Source organism: Wasmannia auropunctata, unplaced genomic scaffold (assembly GCF_000956235.1).
Source record: "Wasmannia auropunctata unplaced genomic scaffold, wasmannia.A_1.0 LD336053.1, whole genome shotgun sequence".
Lineage (NCBI taxonomy): Eukaryota > Metazoa > Arthropoda > Insecta > Hymenoptera > Formicidae > Wasmannia > Wasmannia auropunctata.
This window is the reverse complement of record NW_012026837.1, coordinates 3,999,755-4,022,345: the sequence shown is the minus strand read 5'-3', so window position 1 is coordinate 4,022,345 and position 22,591 is coordinate 3,999,755. Positions and strand designations below refer to the sequence as shown.

The 22,591-nt window shown below is 43.2% G+C and overlaps 1 protein-coding gene across 1 annotated transcript in view; it reads right to left on the bottom strand.

Annotated features, from left to right (window-relative positions):
• The window catches only part of LOC105451163, a 102,455-nt gene extending 81,639 nt beyond the window's left edge, over window positions 1-20,816 (bottom strand). The window contains exons 1-5 of the mRNA XM_011691441.1: window positions 20,617-20,816; window positions 20,214-20,292; window positions 19,696-20,078; window positions 19,479-19,604; window positions 19,186-19,301 (exon numbers count right to left, since the gene is read on the bottom strand). Coding sequence (XP_011689743.1) covers window positions 19,186-19,301; window positions 19,479-19,604; window positions 19,696-20,078; window positions 20,214-20,229 — 641 coding nt within the window. The 5' untranslated portion in view covers window positions 20,230-20,292; window positions 20,617-20,816. The remainder of the gene's footprint in view (window positions 1-19,185; window positions 19,302-19,478; window positions 19,605-19,695; window positions 20,079-20,213; window positions 20,293-20,616) is intronic.
• Window positions 20,817-22,591: the final 1,775 nt, after the last annotated feature.

The following is a 22,591-nucleotide window of genomic DNA, read 5'->3' as shown; positions in this document are numbered from 1 at the left end:
TTGCGCGGAAAATTGTGTCGTTAACGGCGCGCGCGTAAACGGCACGCGCGTGCTTGTTTTCATTTCATTTTCGCTTTGGCAGTCACGTCGGATCTTTTTGAATGGCTTGTTTAACAATTCTTCCATCGCTACGTTTGTTCATCGTTTTGAGGATAATAATGTAAACAGGGTCTGTTTTGCTCTTTTGAAAAAGAAACATACATTGAAATATATTCCGCAGAAACAGATTAAAATGCAACATTTATATTACATACCTAACTATATACTTTCCAACTTGGAGAATCACGTTTTTACATTTAATATACGTTATACGTAAATCTAAACAGGAATTGATTAAATCGATTCAATTAGAAAAAATTTACTTCATTGCCATTGAAAGATTATTGTCTTTTAGGATTAATTGCAAGTAACGATCGACAACTTTCGTCTTTCCATTTTGACCTCCGCAAACTCCAATCGCTTTATTCTACTAAATTACTTAATGGGATGACTTTGCGGATGGCCAAATATTTGCTCACAAGCATGCATCTCCAATCCGACGTTTCGGTTTAATTCACATGAGCTACACGTACGCCTTTCACAACGCGAAATTATTAATCACCCGAAGCCGCAGAGCGTGCGTGCGGGAAATCACGGACGCAGAGGAACACGGCGTTAATCCATTTTCGATCGGCGCGTTATATACGTTCGAAACGTTACAGCCCTCCGCTTTACCTCGGCGATTTTCGATTGCATTTTCAGCAACGGCACGCTCGGTCGGTGCGACGATAAAGGAAACGGGTAACTGGAGCGAAACAACTTTTTTCCTCTCCCTCTCCCCCCTCCCTCTAACCCTCTGCACTCGATCGGGAGCGAGTTAATCGCCGCTGGAAGATTCGCGGGCACATCGATCTAGATAATCGAATCCGCGAGTGCACTTTTATCCGCACGATCCGTCGGATCCGGAGCATCCAATCCCTGCCCTCGGCCTCCTCCCCCTCCCCCCCTCTCCGAGCACCGCCGCTCGCAATCTCCCTCTCTCTCTCTCTCGCTCTCTTCTTCTCGTTCTCGCACTGCAAATATAATTTTCCCTGCTCCCGCGCGAGTCTGAGATCGATATACACCACCCCTCACCAAGGCAACCATACGAGCAACTTCGCTCCACTCCAATGTTCTCAAACCATCAACCTCGCACTCTCTCCCACTCCACCCTCGGCAGTTGTCCACCGCCGTCCCGCCGCCACCGCCAACCCCTTCTCCGTTTCACCCCTCTCTCCCGCATCCCCGCGCGCTGTCTTTTTCGCGCGCGACCGCAACGTTTCTAGCGAGTTTCCGTGCGCTCGCGAAATTACTCTCCCCCCCCCCCCCCTCCATCCCTCGAAGGTAGCAGTACGCGCCAATGTATTTGCAGAGTGCAAATTGTACGTGGAGCACATAAAGACGAAGGTTACGGAGTGAGGGCATTATTCGATTCGGGATCGCGATAAGCGCTTCCGGGATTATTTTCGCCCGATAAGAACCCGATCTAATGAGGAGAGATTGCTGAAGGAGCTCCATCGTGTCTGCCGAAATTGTGTAAGCGGAGATACGATTATACGGTGTAACGCTTTGCGACGGCAAACGTTATACTGTTATAATCGTATTACCGCTTGAAATACACATCCCGCCGAATTTGATCCGCAAACGAAAATTACGAAAATTAAATTAACGAAAAATAATTTTAGGCATTAATAATCAAGGATTATATTACGTTTCTTAAATCCTGAGGAGAGGTGAAGGAATTCAATAAAGAGGAAAAAATTCCGACTATTCTCTTAGAATAATTTTCTAACTTTGTAATAGCTATGCTAAAATCATATACCTAAATATACATATATACCTAACTTACAATTTATTTTTGCCAAAAATAGACAAGTTCCTTTAATCGTGAAATGCTACACGTGGTATTATGATAATTTAAAATTTTGCGGGAATAAGGAAAGAAATTTGAAAGCTAGAGAATTCTATCACCTCAACTCAATTTCTTGTCCGAGCTGGTGGTGTTGGCTCGATTTCATGGCGATCCGGCTCGCGGCGATCCGGTTTCCCGGTCTGAAAACTGTCAATGTGTAATACAATGGTGTTCTACACAGCGATACACGGCTCAAATTACACCGGCCCAGGCGAGAAAATGCAAGCTTTACGCAATCACAAAGCGAAGACGCGAAGGAAATTTTTCTTCATTCGCAAGAAGGAGAAAATCCTCTCGTTCTCTCTGTCGTCGCGTCGATAATTACGCAATAAAAGGGGCGATATTACGCTCCGGAGTTGTCCTAGTTCTGGCACACATGCATGTGGCGGAATACGCGCGTACATATCCCGAGAAAAGCAGAGAGGCTATATCGGATTATCGATCGCGCGCATTTTTTTTTCAGCCGCATAAAAGATTGATCGATGCTGCTTAAACGCCAAGGTGTAGAACGTCGACTTCCAAGGTAAAAAGAAGACATGATTCCGCGGATTAACGACGACGCTCGCGTAATCCCGTCAATGAGAGGCGCTCCAGAAAGTCCTTTCCGACATATAACATTAAAAAAAAAAAAATCATCCAAAGAAGTCACTCGTCTTCGTATGTGTATCATTTAGATGTGAATTAAATGTACACGATCGTCCATGTCCATATCGCGAGCGTACGATATTTTAATAGTTAAGATTAGAAACAAAAATTTTGTGATGCGAAAAAATGTTGCGATAATATTCCATTCAATTACTTCTAAAGAATAATAGCCCGTTTCGTGAGATTGTAACAAGACGACACATTGCAGCAGGGCTGCATTGCCGCGTCGTCTTGTTACAGCCGATTTATTATCGTCGCGGAAAATACGACGGCTTAAAGTCTATTTTAGATCTACAATTCGCGCGCGCGCGTCGGGTTTCAAGAAAGAAAGAATTCCATTTATAATATAATTTTATACGCCACGCCTTTTGACATATGCATTTCAATATATATTTCATGTGTCTACACACACTCACACAAATATATATATATATATATATATATATATATATATATAAAATTTCGATTCTGCTTTTTGTATAACACGGCACGTAAAATCATAAATAGAATTCATGAATAGAATCCTGAAGTTTGACATGAATTACAGAGTGATCGTTTAAAGCTTTATTAAATAAATTCGCTTCGAATATTCTATTTAAATTAATTCCGATGAATGAACTATCGTTGCTCTTTCAAATTTATTGTTTTAAAGAATACGGTTTATTTCACTGTAATGTGAAAAAAATTATTTATATAAATTAATTTATTAACATTACGTTTCACAGTATTACGAAATTATATTTTATGCGCATCGAATCCTATATTTTTATATTTCAAGAGGGATAAAATTGATTTCAATAAATCAAGAATTTGTTGTGATTCCTTTGATAATCAAAAAAATAAAAAATCGCTGCGAGAAACGTGGTGATTCATTTTCCTTGAATTATTACAACTGCAATTTTATTTCTTTTCAAGCGCAGAACTTCGAAAGAGAAAGACGATAGTAATAAATGTTATATTATTTTTTTTTAATTTAAAAACAGAGATAAATTTTATTCTTAAAAGTTAAACATCAATTATTATCACAATTCTTTGTTTAACATAGGATTTAAGTGGTATTAATCAATTAGGTTAATCTTTTTAAGGGGCATAATTAATCATTAAAATTTTTTATTTACGAAACAAACTGAACAATTTCCACCTAACAATTTTGTTGTCAATAAATCTATTTGTTTACATCAATCGCTTAACGACTGCGATCAACGGCCGTATGTAAGAATGCAAAATTATCTGAGCAACGAAAGTCGATAACAGATCGGCACGTAGCGTAATTACAGCTAGTGAGCGAACTCTATTACGTGATATCGTGGCCAACTTCGTGATTGCATAACTCTAAAACTATTATGATTTCAGTACTTTTATATTAGAATTTTCGACGCGAACGTCTAAAATATGTTATTAAAGTATTATATAGCGGTATGGAACCCTCTTTCTCTGTCTCTCTGTATAACATTTTTCAAAAAGGCATTCGCATTTATACTCGCAAATTTAATTTCTGAATCAATATTAAATGCTACTCGCTAAAAAAGAAAAATTACAATAAAATGTCCGTTTCTCATTGTCAGTTACTGTTAAATTAAAATTCCCTGCACATACACACAACATAAATTTTTTCGAGTTATATAGATATCGAACGTATATTCGTTAGATTCTAATTTAATTTGTTTTAAAACTGCGTGGGTGAAATTCATCAACAGCACACAATATTCATTTATCTCAATTGATGTCGAATGTCAATGTATCTTTATTCCGCGTGCTCCCATCATATGACGAGATAGATACTGTTGCCCGCGCCATAATGCTTGATTCATCATTCATACACATAACATTGTTCACGAGATTCATTTTCGTAAAATCATAGAATGCAATCTAAGTGAAAACACAGACCATTCATGATCCCTTCTATCGATAAATCCCTTCACGATAATGGCACGAAACACTATACGAAACGTTGCATAATTCATTACAGCATCCTGACTAGGAAACAATATGTAACATGTAACTCGTACAATATGCATTAACAACCTCGCAAAATCGTTGCAGTATATAATTCTGGGAATTAAAGAAACGTTTAATACATACAACGTGAGAAGCTCAACAAATCATAAATAATCCGGATATTAATCAAATAAATCAAACAATGAAGAATATCTATTTTTCCGTTATAACAAGTCAAAAGACGGTTTCCGCTTTTTTTTATAAAACAAATAGAAATCTAATTTTTTAGATAAAAATTTCTATTATCATTCCAAATGCGATATACGTATATCTCGATTAATGAGGACGATAAACTATACAAAATATTTGCTAATTTCATATAGAATAATATAATTACGATCGTAAAGTTGCGCGCACAATTTGCTTCAGCAATAATAATAATCGTGGTTAAAATTCCATGTTCCATCATTACGGCGAATTAGGTAGATGAAACGTAATAGAAATCTACTTTCAACCTCATTCGGCAGCAATTTAATCTAGATCAGGAATCCCGTTTCATCGATAAGAATCTCGATTGCTGCGTGCGCGCGCGCGGAATAGGGTGGGTTACGTTGTGCCGCCGCGACAAGCCGAGAGGATGATACGTAACATACGGGGATCCCGGGCCGGCTCATGGAGCAACGTAATCGGGATGAAAGCGCAGTGTTTCACCGTGCACTCATCCTCCGCGTTAAGGGCATTCTCGCACAGCCCCGACCATAATTGTAGAAGCGGCCGCTCGCGCGCGCTGCGCAGATATTACGCTCTCGAACGGTCCAGCGACTTTGCGTACGTGCGAGGACCAAACAACATACACGGGCCTCTTCCACCGTTTGGTATGATCGATCGCGGCCGATTTTTCCCCAAACACGCGGGAGATTGATCGCTCGGTCGAGCAACGGGGCGGAAAATGTCTCGACCGAGAAAGGGAATGTAATGGAGCGAAACTGATCTGATTTTAAACTTCTTCCATTACTCGAATTCCATGCGGTCGAAGAAGTCGAATTTCGCGTTCTACGAAATTTTGCACGGTCTTCCTCGCGTTCTCTCTCTCTCTCTCTCTCTCTCGCTCTCGCTCTCTCTTTCTTTCTCCTTCAGTTTCTCTTCGGTTCCTCAGCGCGAGAGATCCCGCATCTTTCGCCGTGCTTTTAATCCCGACTTCACGGTTAATCATTTAACCGTTAAGTGCAAGCCTTAATGCATAAAGTGATTGAATTTTCTCGCATGTACAGTACAGTGATATTCTTCGTTGAAAATTGGAGCAATTTTTCCCCGAACAAGAATTCAATTCGACAAGCAAAAGCCCTCGTAAGAATTTTTGCGCGTTCAACGTTAAATACACGTTCCATTAATTATGCTTCGAGCTGAAGTAGGTTGCCGGTTAAGATCTCACACTCGGAAATCCACGAAGAAAATTCCGTCTCCCACATATGCCGCGTCCAAAAGCACGACTCTGCATCACCGTATATACTCTCCCGTGTAACAACTCCAACCGCTTATTCGACTTAAACTTTTAATTAGCGAGACTCTTTTATAAGGCTATATAAGTATAAGAGCTCGATCAAAGGAGAGAAAATGTAATCAAGTAATATTCGCTAAGTAATCATACCGATTCGCGCAAACATCTCTCGGATTCGCGTCAAACACGTTCTCCATCTCGGTGTAATTATATTTAAAAATAAACCCGGAGAGACCGACGCCCAGCTGGCCGACTTAAGAAAGTTCAAATTGCGCGCAATTGAAACCTCTTCTCCGTAAGACTGGCACAACCGTCTTTCCAGTCTTCCCGAAGACGCTGATTTCTTTCGTATCGCGCGAGAGATTGATCTATACGGGGGAAAGAGTTAAATGTGTATGTTCATGCACGCGCAGGGGGGGGAGGGGCAGGGGAGGGGGAGGGGATATACGAATATCGATTGACGCGGGAGTGAAGCGAGGTATAACGACACGAGCCATCAAGCATCGGAGAGTACGCGACGGGACCTGACCGACTTTGCACCTCGTTAAAATTGCATTAGATAGACGCGGGGGAAAAAGATGTCGCGCGCGCACGTCGCGTCCGCCGCCGCCGCCGCCGCCGCCGTCTGAGAATATGCACTACGTTGAAAAATGTAAGCAAGGTGCTGCGGATAATCGCGCGACGCCGCGCCGCCGCGCGCTCGGATTACCCTCTTAAAGGCCCCCGCGAAGTTTCAACGGGGCCGAGTATAGCTATCTTGCAGCGCGCTGCCATGGGGGAATGGGGAAGACAAGGGGGGGAGGGGGAGGAGGAGGGGGAATGGTGGAGGATAACGGGAACGTTGTTTGCCCGTTGAATTATGCAGCGTCATATTCCCAGTCGAAAGAATGAGGGAAGTTAACCTGCTCATTAAAAGTCACCGCCGACGACGCGATCCCGTCCCGCTGGACGATATATATACACGCGGGGGAAACGCAAACGTGTGTTTGATGTCTGGTTTACCCGAGCTACTCTCCCTCCCCTCCCCTTCCCCACCCCCCACCCCACGCCCCGCGACTTCCACACGCTCTCCTTCTCATGTATTTGTAGAATGTGCTATTGATCAATCCCCGATTCCTTTCAATTACGCGGATTCAATTACGAAATGTAAATATATTCCGTGTCCATTATTTTAAGATCTCTATGTTTTGCTGATTACAAAGTTTATAAGTCATGAGAGATTTTAGATTGAAATCGCGCAAACCGAGATTAGCAAACTTTTATAATGGTAAACTAAAGGGAAACTTTCGCGAGCGAAAAAAAGAGATTCGCGTTGAGACGTATACCGTTTAAAATACACACCCACACGCGCGCGCGCGCACGCGTGACTTTTTCAAATAAATAAATTAATACCCGGGTGCGGCGCTAATGCAAATATGGTAATATAATTTTGGCGTTAAACTCGACGAGTTTAAATTCGATGCATCGCCGGTGTCCGGCTAAGCTTTATTACATGATACCTGTGGGATAATTAAACTGTTGTTCCGCAGCGATATGAAACCGTATTATAAATTGATTAACAATATTTAACGATCCCTCCTCGAGGCGGGCTACGCGCGGAAATATATAAATGTTGGATTCGACGTGTTTACATGCACGCAAAATTGCAATTTCGCTCGTGGTGAACCGATGATGTGCTCGGTGAACGCGAAACATGCTGCATGTTGGTGCAGAATTTTCGGACATTTAACGTTAACGTGGAACTATCTGATGCACGCCCTCATACATTTCGCATTCGATTACGATGTTCGATCGGGGGGGGGTAAAAAAAAGAGTTGAAAAAATTCCCCGCAACTGTAAATATAAAAAAAAAAGCACACACGAAGTCGTAGTTTTCCAAATGGCTGAGCATATCGAGAACGTACCTGCACTTCTACTCCTGTTAGGCCTGATCCCTCCTCTCGGCACGATTCGCAGGCAGCATCCGCAGCGAGGAACACGTAAATCTCGCGTCAGCCCCGAGCGATATACATAATAAAGGGACGGTCGCTTTTTCCTCACGTGGCACATTTGACTATCGTAACGTCTGCCTCGTCTGTTTGAGCACGCGGTGAAACGTTTTCGAGACAAGGTTTCGAGATTCACGCGCGAGTCGACGAACGCCTGCCCGTCGTATTTTCTGTCGCAACGCAGATTATTGGGATTGCGGAGTCACCACAAATCAAAACAAAAAAAAAAAAGAATGCGGACGCCATCGATCCGTGAGGAGCGGGTACACACTTCGGAGATACGATCGATTGATTGACGAGATGTTGGAGAATCATGTTAGAAAAGGTAAGCAAAATAGGTTAGAAAAGATGAGTTAGACAAGACTCGAAATAATATATAACTTTACAAATCGTGACCGACAAGTTTCTGGGGAATCGAAAACAGAAGAGTCAGCGTTGCGCTCTCTCTTTCTCTCGGAGTTTCAAAACGAACGCAAACAAGCCGATCAGCCAAAGATCTATTTGTTTGCGTTTGCTGAAAATCTGATTACATGAATAAAAAGATGGATATAGGCGTTGACCTCGACTCGCATTAGTCTTTAGTCCTCCGCGCTCTCAATTTTAAATCAATAAACTGTTTGCGGACGTTTGGATTTTATTATTTTCATGCTGCTATAATAATGTTACAGTAATTTCCTCTAATGTTCAATGAACAAAGACGGCCGAAGTTGCAAACAGATCGTGAATTTCGAATTTTTTCTAATGTGCAAATATTGTCGGGATAAACTACTTTTCGCGCTTTAAGGTGGTTTTATCGAGCAAGTCCCAGTCCATATGACTAACAATTTAATACAAACAAGCGTAATTCAATAAAAACATTTTGCATAGACTGTACATATGTGAATGTGTAACGTTTATGTGACAACGTGACACTATCGAGTTGAACGATAAAACCACCTTAATCCAAACTTCGCAAAGTGTTGTAAGAAAATCGTAACACATTTTGGCGCATAAAACGATCTCCCGGAATGCGAGTCGACTTGGGTAAAATCGAGTCTCCCCCCTCGAAACAGCGTCGGAAGGAACATTTGCGAGGAACATAAACATATGAACGGCATAAATGGAGGGAAATCATGAACGTAGTGGAAAGAGCAAGAACGTCGATTCGACACGTCGTGTCGAAAAAAATACATGTCGCGCGAATACGTTGAAAAAAAAAATGTTCCGCAGTGCCCGATAAATCAATCCCCCCCCCTCCTCCCATCCCAAGCTTTAAGCGCATTCCGATTGGACGTGCGGCGCGTTACGGTGATTCGGCGAAGTAATGACTATTGGAAATATATCGAGAAAGGCAAACGACACGGCGCGAGTTATCGCAAGGAATTACGTTATTTAGGGTTCAACGAACGTGACGCCCGGAGGTCCATTTTTATCCCGAAATTCGCTGCCTTTTCCAAGGTCTATAGATGATTTACGAGGAGAGCACGTTTTGTAAATGTAATAACTTATGCATATGCGGAACGCGCGGCAACGTGGCAACGGGAGACCGCGGGCTAATTCTTTATAAAAATGTAATGCAAATGTATAATAAAATTCCTTCCTGGGACATAACGGTAATTTTTCTCGAATACGCGCGCATTTACATTAAAGGGATTAATTTTCGGTAAAAAAAAAAAGAGCTGAAAAGAATATAGATGTAGTCGTCGCCGTCGTAAACGTGCCGAGATTGCTCGTTGCGTTCTCTAAATTTCATTTCCTTTATTCGGATCGACCGGAAATAGTCGACGGTCTCGTAAAAGTCATAATAAAGTTACGCGGGAAATAAAGTGTCACACTGCCAAGGCGTAGATAGAGATGTACGCGTACAGGGGAAGAATTCTCCGCGCCACGTTACGTGCGCGGAGTTAAGCTCGTTCTGTCACGCAGCCGTAAAACCTCGGCTGCCAGAGAGTGATTTCGCTGATTCTGCATTACGTAAGTGTAAGTAGCGCTTGTCCAGGCAATAATGGATACACAAAGATCGATTGAGCAACAAGTGAAGAACGCACAAGAATTTGTACGAGGTGCCCGGTTAACGACATGCTTATACATTATTCTCTCGTGGGTTTATCCTTAACGAGCCACGGTAACCGCGAGAAAGAAAGAACATAAAACTGATGGAAAAACTTACACTTCCGTGCCTGTACACATAATACCTTTACTTAACTCTTCAAAAATAACTTTTATTTTTTCATATACTGTACTTCTAAACGTAATTATATGCGTTAATCTAAAAAAAAAAGACACACAAAGTTGGAAAATTATTTCTTAAAAAATAAATATTAATAATAACGAGCTTTAAAAACATAGCATCTATATCGTTCTGCTTATACTTCTCTTCGCAGTTCGTTAAACACATTTAATTGTGATGTATAACGATAATTATTTAACGGAATTAATCAATTTCGAGATATTTTGACGAGTGATTTGATTTTCATTCTACGAATTATCCTTTCGCTCTTTATATCCCGGAGCGCGCCGATGTAATTATTACACGCTTTTATCATAATAAAAATTCCAATTTTTACGCCGTGCGGGAACAAAAAGGAAGGAGAGCAGCCGTTCGACAATAGATATATTACTCGTTAATATATTTTCCGGCGAACAAGAAAGACTGCGTCGAGGATACTGAAAGGAGCTTTTTTTTCGTGCTGCGGGTGCACGAAAGAGCAAAAGGGAGATTATATTGATCCAAGTTACGAGCTGCTTATCCCGAGCCTGCCCCGGAGTCATTCACGTACACTTGTAATTCCTATCGGTGAAACGTTACGTACACATTACTAAAATATTTTTACTGCCACAGCATTCTCGCGATTGGTGCGTTTAAAATAGAGAAAAATTGTTAATGTTCATTTTTTAAGAAATGAAATTAAGAATTACGTCTTCGTGCTTCTCAAATTGAAGTCGAGATATTTTATAATTAGCGTGAGATTTCAGGAGATAGAATTCTATTTATAATTTTACACAAACACGCACACATACTATGTACTCTCTCTTTAAAATTTGACATGTGTATATTTCAATTATACTTTAATACGCGTGAATATTTCTGATTCTTTTCAAATAATTTTAAAATTAGACGACAGATAAAATCATAAATAGTATTCTATATCTCGAGTTCTGACACAAATTACACAGATTCTCTCTGAAGTGGGTTTATGCAACAGAATCATATTTAGAAGTACAGTGATGTATGAAAATTTTATTGACGCGAGAGCAGCGCGAAATAAATTTTGAGATGGATTTCGAAACGTAATTACATGCACCGTGATTAAATTAAGATTATTGAGATAACGCTAATAGCCATAATTGGCACACATGAAATTTCTACTGTTCGAAATCAATACTGATGATTATTGAATTGTACAGAGTTTAACACAACCTCTCGTCTTTATTTAATGAATTCCGCAATTATATATCGAGTCGTGCGTTCGCTAATTGAGCAAAGTAGAAAATTAAAATATCATTCTACCAATAAAAAGCTCGCAAGAAAGTGATTGCTCGGAAATTTTTAAAAACCTCTTAGAAACATTCTAGCGTGGCAATTCACAGATATTTTTTTAATTAAGAGATTTTAAATAAAAGAATAAGCTTTCTCGCTCCAATTAAACATGGAGATCTCATTCTTATTCTTTTCATTACTTCTAAATTAGATTGTATTTTGCGTTACGTTTCTTTATTGCACCGACAAACTGTTTACGTGACATCATGTATGTACACCCGCGTGTCTATACGTGGATGTAAATGATGTGTAACTGTGTGCAAGTGTCACGCGGTATATTGAACCTGGGATCCGTGGGCTCGCTAAGCCCAAATGACCACGCGGATTCAGTCACCCCAGGGCGCGGCGCGGCGGCGGCGGCGGGGCGCCTGATGGATTCAGAGCTAATAAACAGAAGCGCGGCCTGAAGTTTCGCCGGTTTAATTATTAAACGATTGTTTGCGACGATAACGCGGCTCGTTCCGCGCACAATGCCTGTAATCGCCGGATCATTTACGGCGCAGTGGCGCGAGGGGGAGGGGAGCCAGCGGGTTAATCAATTTCTTGCGAAACGGCGAGAGCCGTTGACCGTGTCGGAAGAAGCCCGCGCCGCTTCATCGCGCGATCCTGCCCGCGCGCCGCGCCCGCACGGCTGGATGGATTTTCGGTTTAACGCCGCAAGAATAGGGTATAACTAAACTGGAGCGGAGAATAGAACGAGGTTGGCACTTTGCGAGACGTTTCGTGGCATCCGGCGATAAAACCGTCGTCACTCGCCGCGGCGAGTTACATATACCGTAACCGTTATTGATCTCTGTGTTCACGGTGAAAGAGCGAGCGACGACGCGCCGCGCGAGAAGCTATAAAAAAAAAGAGAGCATCCGCTCTTTACTTGAACGCGCGAAACAACGTCGGCCTTCCCACGTAGCCCGGCGCAAAACTACTATACTCCGTCCCACCAAAGTTTGCCGAAAGGAGGAAATAAATGGAAACGTGCGAAAGCTCTCGCTGTCGAAAAGCTGCTGCTGTCTTTCTCGAGTTTCGATGTAATTGATACATTCTCCGATATAACAAAAGCATACAGGAAGTATTCTAAAATTTGCGCTTATAATATATATCCTCCTGTGTAAGCTATTTTTAAATTCCGTTTAATGAATTTAACGGAATTGAATTAATGTCAGCAGTTTTCAGAAGCTTAGGAAACGAGAAGCTTTCAATTTTTAATAGCACTTATCGTTTCAAAAGCTATTCACTGCACGAATACCTTAATATTTGGGCGAAGCTCGAATAAAAGTTTGTTGAATAGTCTATATTGCAGCACAAGCTTACTTTTTAATGACTAATATAATATTTAAATAATCAAAATATATGATTACAGTATAATTTCATTGTATAAATATTAATTTCGAAATTTTTCGACACTCCTTTTCAGAATTCCCGACCGTTAATCAAGCCCTGCTTTAATTATAGTAATGTATTTTGCCATTTGCTTTAATGAAGAGTAACGTGCCAGAAATCGCGAGCCATAATTAGAATTTAGCACGAACGTGCGGCTTGAATACTCCCAGCGTAGATATTAAATAGGTACGGTTTTTTAATGCACGTGAAAAAGAATCGAATACAGCACAATAAGCGTGCGGCACGTCGAGTGGTGCGGCTTTTAAATTGCAACCGCTTTTGACGAGAGGAGAGAGAGAGTCACATTACCGTCGTATAACCGGCCGCGGAGAGTGGTATACACGTTTATAATGGCTAAAAAATGCGCGCGGCGAAAGGGTTATATCAGCAATTTCTCTCGCAAAAGTTTCGTTTTCAAATCAGTTTATAACTTGAGTTTGTCTGCAACTCTTTAACAGCAACCATTACCGGTCCGCTTGAAAATGCAAACCTCGTCAAATTTTTTACGAGCACGAAAACTCTGTTGCTGTTTTCGCCGCGATAAAAGCGCAAATTAAGAACTCTCCGTTACGTCGTTTCCGTTAAAAAAAGAAGAAGAAAGAATCAATGTCACCCGAGGTTATAAGTATAACGTAACCGTCGTCATATTGCGAAAGACCATTTTCAATCGTTCACCGTCAAATTCGCTGCATTGTAAATGTTTTACGTTATCCGAAAAGCAATCAGAGAATGCAACGTAGTTTTGCCGGTGCGCGAACATCGTTTGATTCGGGTGATGAAATTTGTCTCGCCTTTATCGAACGAACAAAGCTGCACAAAACGTGACGGCAGCGACGGCGGCGGCGGCGGCGGCGGCGGCGACGGCGGCGGCGGCGGCGGCCGGGTCGACTGCGAAGTGCAAACTATCGGGGATACTGATCTCCATTGTTGCTATATAACGCACGACGCCTTGTTAACGATATTGACCCTCTTACGAAACGTTTGTTTTAGGACGCAACGATCGGGCCCTGTGCTGGTGAAATAACCGATTCATGCAATCGACGATCTTAATTGCGCTCGGACTGCCCGACAGCTGTCGCGCGCACATCTCGCGCGAGAAGCGCGAGAGTGCGAAAGGATGTACGAAAACAGTGAGCCTCTGAAAAATCTCTCCGGCCTGAAACAATAGCCCGCCACGTCTTTTGAGATGCAAATGGAAGCCCCGGGATCGAAAGTGAGAAATATCTCCCTCAAAGGCCGTCAATTACTCGTGATTTAATTTCGAACATCACTTTTCCCGATATTTTCCCTCCTCGGAATTTTCGCGAGAACGCGTCGGTCTAGTCCTACCTATATATATATTTATAAACCGTTTTCCTTATGAAAATGATGGAAAAGAAACGAACGCCGATACCAAAAGCCACTTACTGGGAAAGCGAATTACAAAGAGGGGTCTTCGCCCATTCGATATCCTCTCTAGCTCTCGTTTCTCTCTTCACGGGGAAACAATCCCGTGCCAATTTTTGTGAAAACTACCGATAATCCCACGTCCAACACACACGCTGTTTGACAAACGTCGGGGATACAAATATTAACAGTGAAATTTTCGAAAATATTTCGCCCTCGGCAAAATTCTTCTGCATAAACTTCTGCATTATATATCCATGTATCGCGGATGAAGAGAATTATTATTTTTTTTTGAAAGAGAGCGAGAGAGGCAAAATTGCGTATATCAAAATAAATATAACGTTCAAAACAGTAATCTCCATCAAATAAAGTTCGTTCCGCAAACAAGTCCGGCGTACAATAAAAACGGCGTTTTAATATCGCCGCTTTCACAAAGTTTCGGGTGAGTATACTTGAAATATTTATATACATTGTTGCTGAAAAAAAAAAGCGAACGTCGGTGTAACTGGCTAATAATAATTCACTCGGACTTTCTCTCGCGCGCGATAAATTCGTTAACGTACACAACGCGACGCGACGCGGCGCGTCGCGACGCATTATCCGCGCCGAGCATTTTTTGAGAGCGCTACACGATATACCTAATACGCTGCACACTTCGTCGGACGCGCGTCAATAGTATAACTAACGAGCTTTGGCATTTTTTGCCGCATGATCATTGACCGCGTAAAAATTTGGGAGATAAATTTCACTCGTTTCCCGAATACCTATGAAAAAAAAAAAAAAAAAAGAACAAATTAGAGAAATTAAGACTCAGACGAAATAAATCATAGAATTCAATAATGTCAATAATAAATTAAAAAAAAAAATTGAAAATATTTCAGACACAATTGTGCCGACCGCCGCGCGCGCGCAAAACACAATGAAAATTTATGACAATCTGTCAAACGCATGAATTGTGCGGCCGACCATTCCGAATTCGTTATTGTAAAACTTGATGAAGAAGAGATAGTATCTAAAATGCCTGATTAAAATATTAATTTGTTCGCAAAATTTAATTACTGATATTCCTCGCCGCGGCTGAGACTGTTTTTTTTACGGAAGCTCGCGGTGTTCCCATTATCAATTCAACAATTTATAATCCTTTCTCCCCTTTATAAATGTAATAGGATAAACAAATAAAATTTAATGCACACGCGCACGGGCTTTGCGCGCGGGTATTTCTTTAACATTAATTTATCAGCCTTAGAACTTTATTTACATCGTCATTTAGCTGGCAATTTAGGATGCTCTTTTATAGGATGTAATTTTTGCTTAATTTTTTTCTCTCCCACATTATTTAGCGCGACGTCAAAACTGCTGTGACGTTCGCTTTATATAGGCCAACACCATCGATTCGACAACAAATTATTTACGCTCTTCTACCTCACACTCTCACGTTCGCTTCTTTATATTCGTTATATAATATTAAAAAAAAATATGTTACAGATAAATAAATAATGATCTGGGTAAAAGCTCATAAAAATCATTACCGAACAATTACCGAAATGAAAAATTTTGGTTGAAAAAGTGAAGTGAGGGCGGGAGTAGCAGCAATCAATGTTCGACACTCGAAGTTTCGCGTATATCGAGCGTGTTCCAATCAGAAACGCGTCTTCAGAGCGCGTTCCACTGAGAAACGCGTTGTTCTCTCATCGCGTAACTTCAAGTGTTCAGGCATTATAGTGTCCCCGTCTGTACGAGCACATAGAAATTCTAACAGAATGTAATTAATAAAAACAGCACTAAAACAAAAAAATAGTAACAGAAGTACCGGGCGGTGATAAAGGATAGCGTTATTATCGCTGTTTTAATACTTCCATTAAGACATTCGTAGAAATTCGAGCGCTAAGGAATACGAAAGCTATATATATAAGTTGCCACTCTCTGCTGCCACTACGTCCGCCGTTACTCCTCACTATTTATGCATACGCGGGAGTGATATCACTGGACGGATTAATTTATGAACGGCGTGGTCCCATCACGTGTACCCGGTGGCGTTGACGGCGATAAATTCAGCGGCATGCGTGCCCGTGAATTTTCGACCCGGCGGGGAAAACCGCCTCCCTGCAGTCTCTTACCCCGGGGGGACCGACGGAAAGTCGGCCCCCCCGTTTAATTTCGCGCGTCGATGTTGACGCGGCGGCGACACGTCGCGGCGGCGGTCCGCCGCGCGCCACCGGCCACGGGGTCCCAGGGCATGAATAATACGCGCATCGGCGCGGGCTAGAATAATTTCACGTTGAATTCAAATCCGGGATCGATGAGGCCTACTCCCGCCGACGATCTAACCCAGTTTCGCCCCTACGAGGCGTGTTACGGGGCCACGAGAGCCCGCTGCCGCGTCTCTCTCTCTCTTTCTCTTTCTCTCTCTCGCTCCTCCGCACAGGAGTACGGACCTGCGGCGAGTCGATAAAAACGCAATTTTGCGCCACCGTTCGTTAGCGTGCCACCCCTAACTCGCGAGGGGGAGCGTAACGGTGACGTGGAGAAGACCGAATTATTTCAAGGCTCCAATCCCTGCCGCCCCCTTTCCCCCGCCCTCGCGCTTCCGTGAACACGTGAACACCACGTTCAATCCGCGATTCGAAGGCGAGCGAGCCAATTCCGCCGATTGACCGCGAACGTTTATCGAGACTTCCTTTATTCGCGGTCACATCGAGTAATATTACATAACTGTGTGTTACATATATTTCCCGCGACGTGCACAGGTTTAGCAATATAATAACATTTCGTCGTGTTGCAGACCTATCGCGTATTTCGCGACCCTTTGACGCCTTGCCGAATAACTTGCGTCTCTGTTCTCCGCATCACGTTTTACGTTTATTGTCTATCGCGCGAGAAGAAAAAAAAAGGGGGAGCCGCGAGTGCCCCGCGAGTAAACTTCACATGTCGCCGAGCCGATACGAAGTGTATATCGCGACGCCTCTCTCGGAAGACGCGTACGCACCACGTGAGCTATCACATACGACGACGTCGGCATTGTTCCATTGTTCCACTCACCTCCCCGTGCGTAACAACCCCCACCCCCTCCTCCTCCTCCTCCTCCTCCACCGCGCGAAGTCGCCCTTTTACGAGGACGCGCGGCGCGCGAGAGCCGCGCGGTTGATTAACGAGCGCATCGCGTGAAAGCGCGGCGCGCCGCGCCGAACGCGGCGAGGCCTCGCATGTCGCCTCGGAAGAAAAACGTGATCTCGACACGCGTGCTCTCTTCTTTCTCCCTCCCTCCCTTCCTTCTTATCCCCCCGCAAACGCAGTTTAATCACAGAAGGGTGACAATCCCCCCCTCCCCCGTCGTCAGCGTTCGACGGATGGGGAAGTCGGCGAAGCTTCCGTACGACGGGAGACGCGCCGCTCCGGGCGCATCGGTGGCGTAACGCGGGACGCACGCGGGGAACGCACTGCGAAAATCGTGTGAGAAACTCACGGGGATGGAAAAGAAAAACTGGGAGTGCACAGTCGCGTGTGGCAAACGCACATACACGCACACAAACACACCACTCGGCGCGTACCTCGAGCGGGCGCGGGCGGGCGATCGGGCCCCGAGCGGATACGAGTGTGTGGATTACGCGCGTGGGTGCGTGCGAGGGTGCGTGTCCGCCGCGTGATAAGAGCGCACGTCAGGTGCGATCCGCGCCCCGCGACCTTCGGCCGACGAAGGTTCGTCGAAGACTGGTCGGCCGCAGGGTGGGAGGGCTCTTTTTCAAAGGCAGCGTTTTCTCGACGACGACGGCGGCGGCGTCGGCGTCGGCGGCATTGGCGGCATTGGCGGCGGCGGTGGCGGTGGCGGCGTAGCTTCCGGATGGAGGGTAACGGGCATGCGTGTGACGGATGGCACGATCGGCACCGCACACGAGGCACCGTGCACAAGGGTGTGCCAGGGAGAGACGCGCGATCCGGAAATGATAGCTTGCGGTCGTGCCAGCGCTCGCTCGCTTTGAAACGCGTGTGCGCGACGACGACGAGTTTCCCCTCGCGTGTTTCCCTCGTTCGAGTATGCGGTTTACGACGACGATGTAGATTAGGCTGCCTGTAGAGCTTTGATTCTCCACCGCTCTCTCCCTCCCCCTCTCTCTCACTCTCTCTTTCTCAATCTCTCCGTTTCTCTCATTTTCTCTTCCCAGGAGCAATCAGGGAATCGCGTTTCGCTCTCGCCGAGCTAAAAGGGAATCGCGTTTCGCCGTTGGGATTCATGCATTAACAGCGAATTTCCGCCGCGAGATTTGCAAACTCGATAACGGCACGTTATAAGTAACGACAAAAAGTTGTAATTGATACGACGCATCTCTGACTCCCCGGTCAGAGCAATAGAGTTCGAACGAACGTAGGGATCTAAAATGCGATGCGTAATAATACGCGGAAATATTCTTGACTTAAAAAAAGAGAAGAAAAAGAGTGGATTATTCCGCGTTTAGTTCTTCCACTGCGAAATGTCGGTTTGACCGCACTGCGGTAAAAGCGAAGTTATTGGATCACCTGATATCTCGCCCACTCACAGGATCATCCCTATTTTACGCTTCAAGCGCACCTTATCCCGGCGCAATCTTTTTACTGATGACTATCAAACTGCTTTTTGACATTTGGCGAGAGACTTACTATCTGTTTGCTATCAACATACACACACATCGGTACGAAACTTTTATCCAAATCCCTAACGCCACTAAAGCGAAAAACGTCTATCAATTTTCGAATAGTTCGTTTTCTTGTTAAAAAAAAAAAAAAGAAATACAGCTGTTATTATTAAAATAATATAACGACACTTCAATTACTTAATTGTACAAAGTTAGTAAAACTTGCAGGCCCATCTATTTCTTGAAAGCATGCAACGAAAACATAGAGGGAAATGAAAGACGAGTGCGAGACTCACCAGCCAGCGATGCCGTTCGGTTGTATCTCTTGTAAGAATATGCCAAGCTCGTTCTTATCCTTGCTCCGAAGTCCGACCACGCTGAATCCCAAACTGGTTCCTTCCGGTTTATACAACTGGAAAAGACATAAAATCATCTCGATCAGCGGGACATTTAAGGCATAACTTTTTCGTGACTACTTTTCTTCGCGCGAAAAATAAACACAAATAGAAGACTTAACGAGATACAAAGGAACTCTTATGTTCCATAAAAACAAGTTTTATGTCCTGTAAAAAAAATGTAAAAATCTTACCTGCACTGTGAATATTTGTCGTCCTTTCGCTGCAGCCTCGATGACCTTTTTGAACTCCTTCGCGTAAGTAGGGGTGGTTATAGGCGGCATTCCCATAACTTCCGAAACGAGACTGGGGCTGGTAACCTGTAACGAGGTAACGACAGGTTCTTTAAGGGATGCACAAGAGGATGGCACGGTCGGTCGGTCCTCGCGAAGTACGATAATGCAAAATCACCTGTGCACTCGTGTCCTCGCTGCTGCTGTGCAGTAACGGAGCGACGGGGACCCTCTGGTCCTCCAGCTCGCTGCTGTCTTGGTACAGATCCTGATACATGGTCGGCCCGAGCGGCTGCACCGGAGTACTCGGAACTGAGAGCTCCAGCTGCCCGCTGATGTTGATGTCGAAGTCGCCGGGCAGGATAGACGGATGGTGCGTCAGCTGGGTGTTCAGTTCGATCAGGGAGTCCTGGATCGTGACGATGCTGCGAAACACCGGGTCCTCCAGCAGCGTGATCAGCGACTTCAGATCCTGCGTCGTGTGCATCTGCAGCTTGGGATCGTCGCAGTCGTCCACCCGTTCCTGCACGTGCTCCAGCAGGTGGAGCGCCGTGGATATATCTGATAAATGACAAACGACAAGACATTAGTCTAAAAGTAAAAAGGTCGACGGAACGATGCAAATCACATTTATCAACATTTTTTTGCATGAGACAATCGAAATGATAAGCGCAAATATAACACTGGTATATTTACCTGCACTGAGCGGCATGGTGGCCTCCTATTTGCTCCACTGGCCAGTACCGAAATTCACACGAATCCCTCGCGCACCCAACTGAAACACACGAAAAAGAAGACGTTAATCCGTGCGTGTACGACATACATACGTGTCAAAATGTTGACACTCGTCACACGGTCAGACGCGTCGCGCGAACGTCACTGTTAGCCTCTTAACCTCAAAATCCGCGACGAAACGCTCGCCGAGCCGAGGGCACAAGTGCGTTCCTCGAGCTGGCACACCTCGGCGGACGTATTAAATTGTCATTAAGCGTAACACATCGCCCGCGGGCACGTCGCCAAAGAATCGATATGTGCGGTGCGGCGGAGCGGAGCCGCGCGCGGATGTCCGTCCGCAGGAGATTCCTCGGTTACTACTCACCTCGCGGTTCACGGGTCGCGCGAGACGAGAGAACAACGCGCGCTTCCTTCCGCGAATGCGATCCTTACGGTCTCACGCGATAGCGGGGCGATTGGCATTACAGTCCGCGAGCGACGGCCGATTGCATCCTGGCGTCAGCTGACTTCACCGAGCTATATATCCGCGTTATCGAGCTCCTCGCTTTTACTGTGTACCACACACGCAAGGGGAATCCGGAGCGGAGCGGCGGGCACGCATTCGGTCCGCGACCACGTGGTCCAGCGCCATTTTCAAACGCTCGTACGCGCGCTCGCGGGGCACGGCTCGCTCGAGCGGTTCTGTATTTTATTTCGAGCTTCGGACGATTTATTATTCGCGTTAGATTTCAGAATAATAATTGTTATAATAGTTGCTGTTGATATTATCCCAGATAGCGGAATGACGTTAAAAGACGACAGTCATGGTGTATTCTTACACCATGGACATAGTAACGTACGTCTATTTTTGTCTACAAATAGACAACGTCACTTTATCGTTATATTTTGTTACTTGAGATTAATAGATATTAAATAATAATTAATAATGATTATTAATGTTGTCCTTCATTGTTACTGAATGCAGAAGATAAAGCTTTATAATTTTTATATAGTTTTGTATACTTTGACCGATATATATATGCATGTATTACATATACCTAAAATAATTTTATATGTATAACGCATATATATATATATATATATATATATATATGCGTTATACATATAAAATTATTTTATATATATATATATATATATATATATATATACAGGGTGTTCCACCTCTACCGCATTTCCTTTTAAGAACGTGTTCCTGAGAAATTTTCAGTCGAAATGCAAAAATGTCGAGGCTATAATATATTTTTCAAATTATAAACAATTTAAGTTAACCAATATTAGCGACTCAGCTTGGAGCAAATTCGCGCTCAGGAACGGTACATCCGATGGTCCCTTTTTTTAAATATCAATACACGAAACTTTGTGACTAACTTATCGTTTATAATTTGAAAAGTATAGCCTGGATATTTTTGTATTAAAATTTTCGACTCAAAATTATCTCAGGAAGACGTTCTTAAAAGGAAATGCGGTAGAGGAACATCTCTGTATATATATATATATATATATATATGACACTTTCATATAAGTGCGCAAGTGATCACCAATGAAATAATATTCGTGCAAAGACTTCTTTCCCTCAAAATAATTAATATTTCTGAGGAAATAAATCTCATTTTATCTCTCGGCGTAACGGAAAAAAAATAAATAAATCACTTGATATCAAATTTACAGAAAAAGAAGTAGATATATTGTATTTGTAATTATACTTTTCGTATAACTGCAAATTTTAAAGATTTTAATGTAAAAGAAATTTTGGCTCAGAGAGCCAAAAGAAATGTCTTTCCAACAAGGATACTTTCTCTAGAAAAGTTTCTTACGTTTCTTAGTAAATATAAAAGTACGGTTACATAATTCATTCCTCAGGTCTTCATTCGTAACATTCTCAATCATTTTTCAATATTCATTTGACTTTATTTCAGCTGCAAGTTCCATTATTTGTGGCAAAGCCGTATTGTTGCGCTTTCAAAAGCTTTCTCTTTTTTTTTGTACCAGTTGTTACGTGTATATAAGCATTTATGAGACGTTACCACGAAAGCGAGTTATTACGTTCAGATCTATCTTCAAATAACCGTTACTATATTATTATATAAAAGATTATCAAGAGAGAACATATTATCAGACGCTCACGAGGGAGAGATTTATTACATTCCTTTATCTTTCCACCTTCCCTAACATTTCAGGCTCCGCGTCGTTATTCGCTGTCTCGAGAGAAAAAGATATCTCTTAAATATAATGCTCTTTGTGGAGACGCAAGAAAGGACGCGTCTCCCGTGAAGAAAGGCAGGGAAAAGAGATCTCAAGATCATTATTAGCACCATAATTTACGAGGAGCTGACATATAC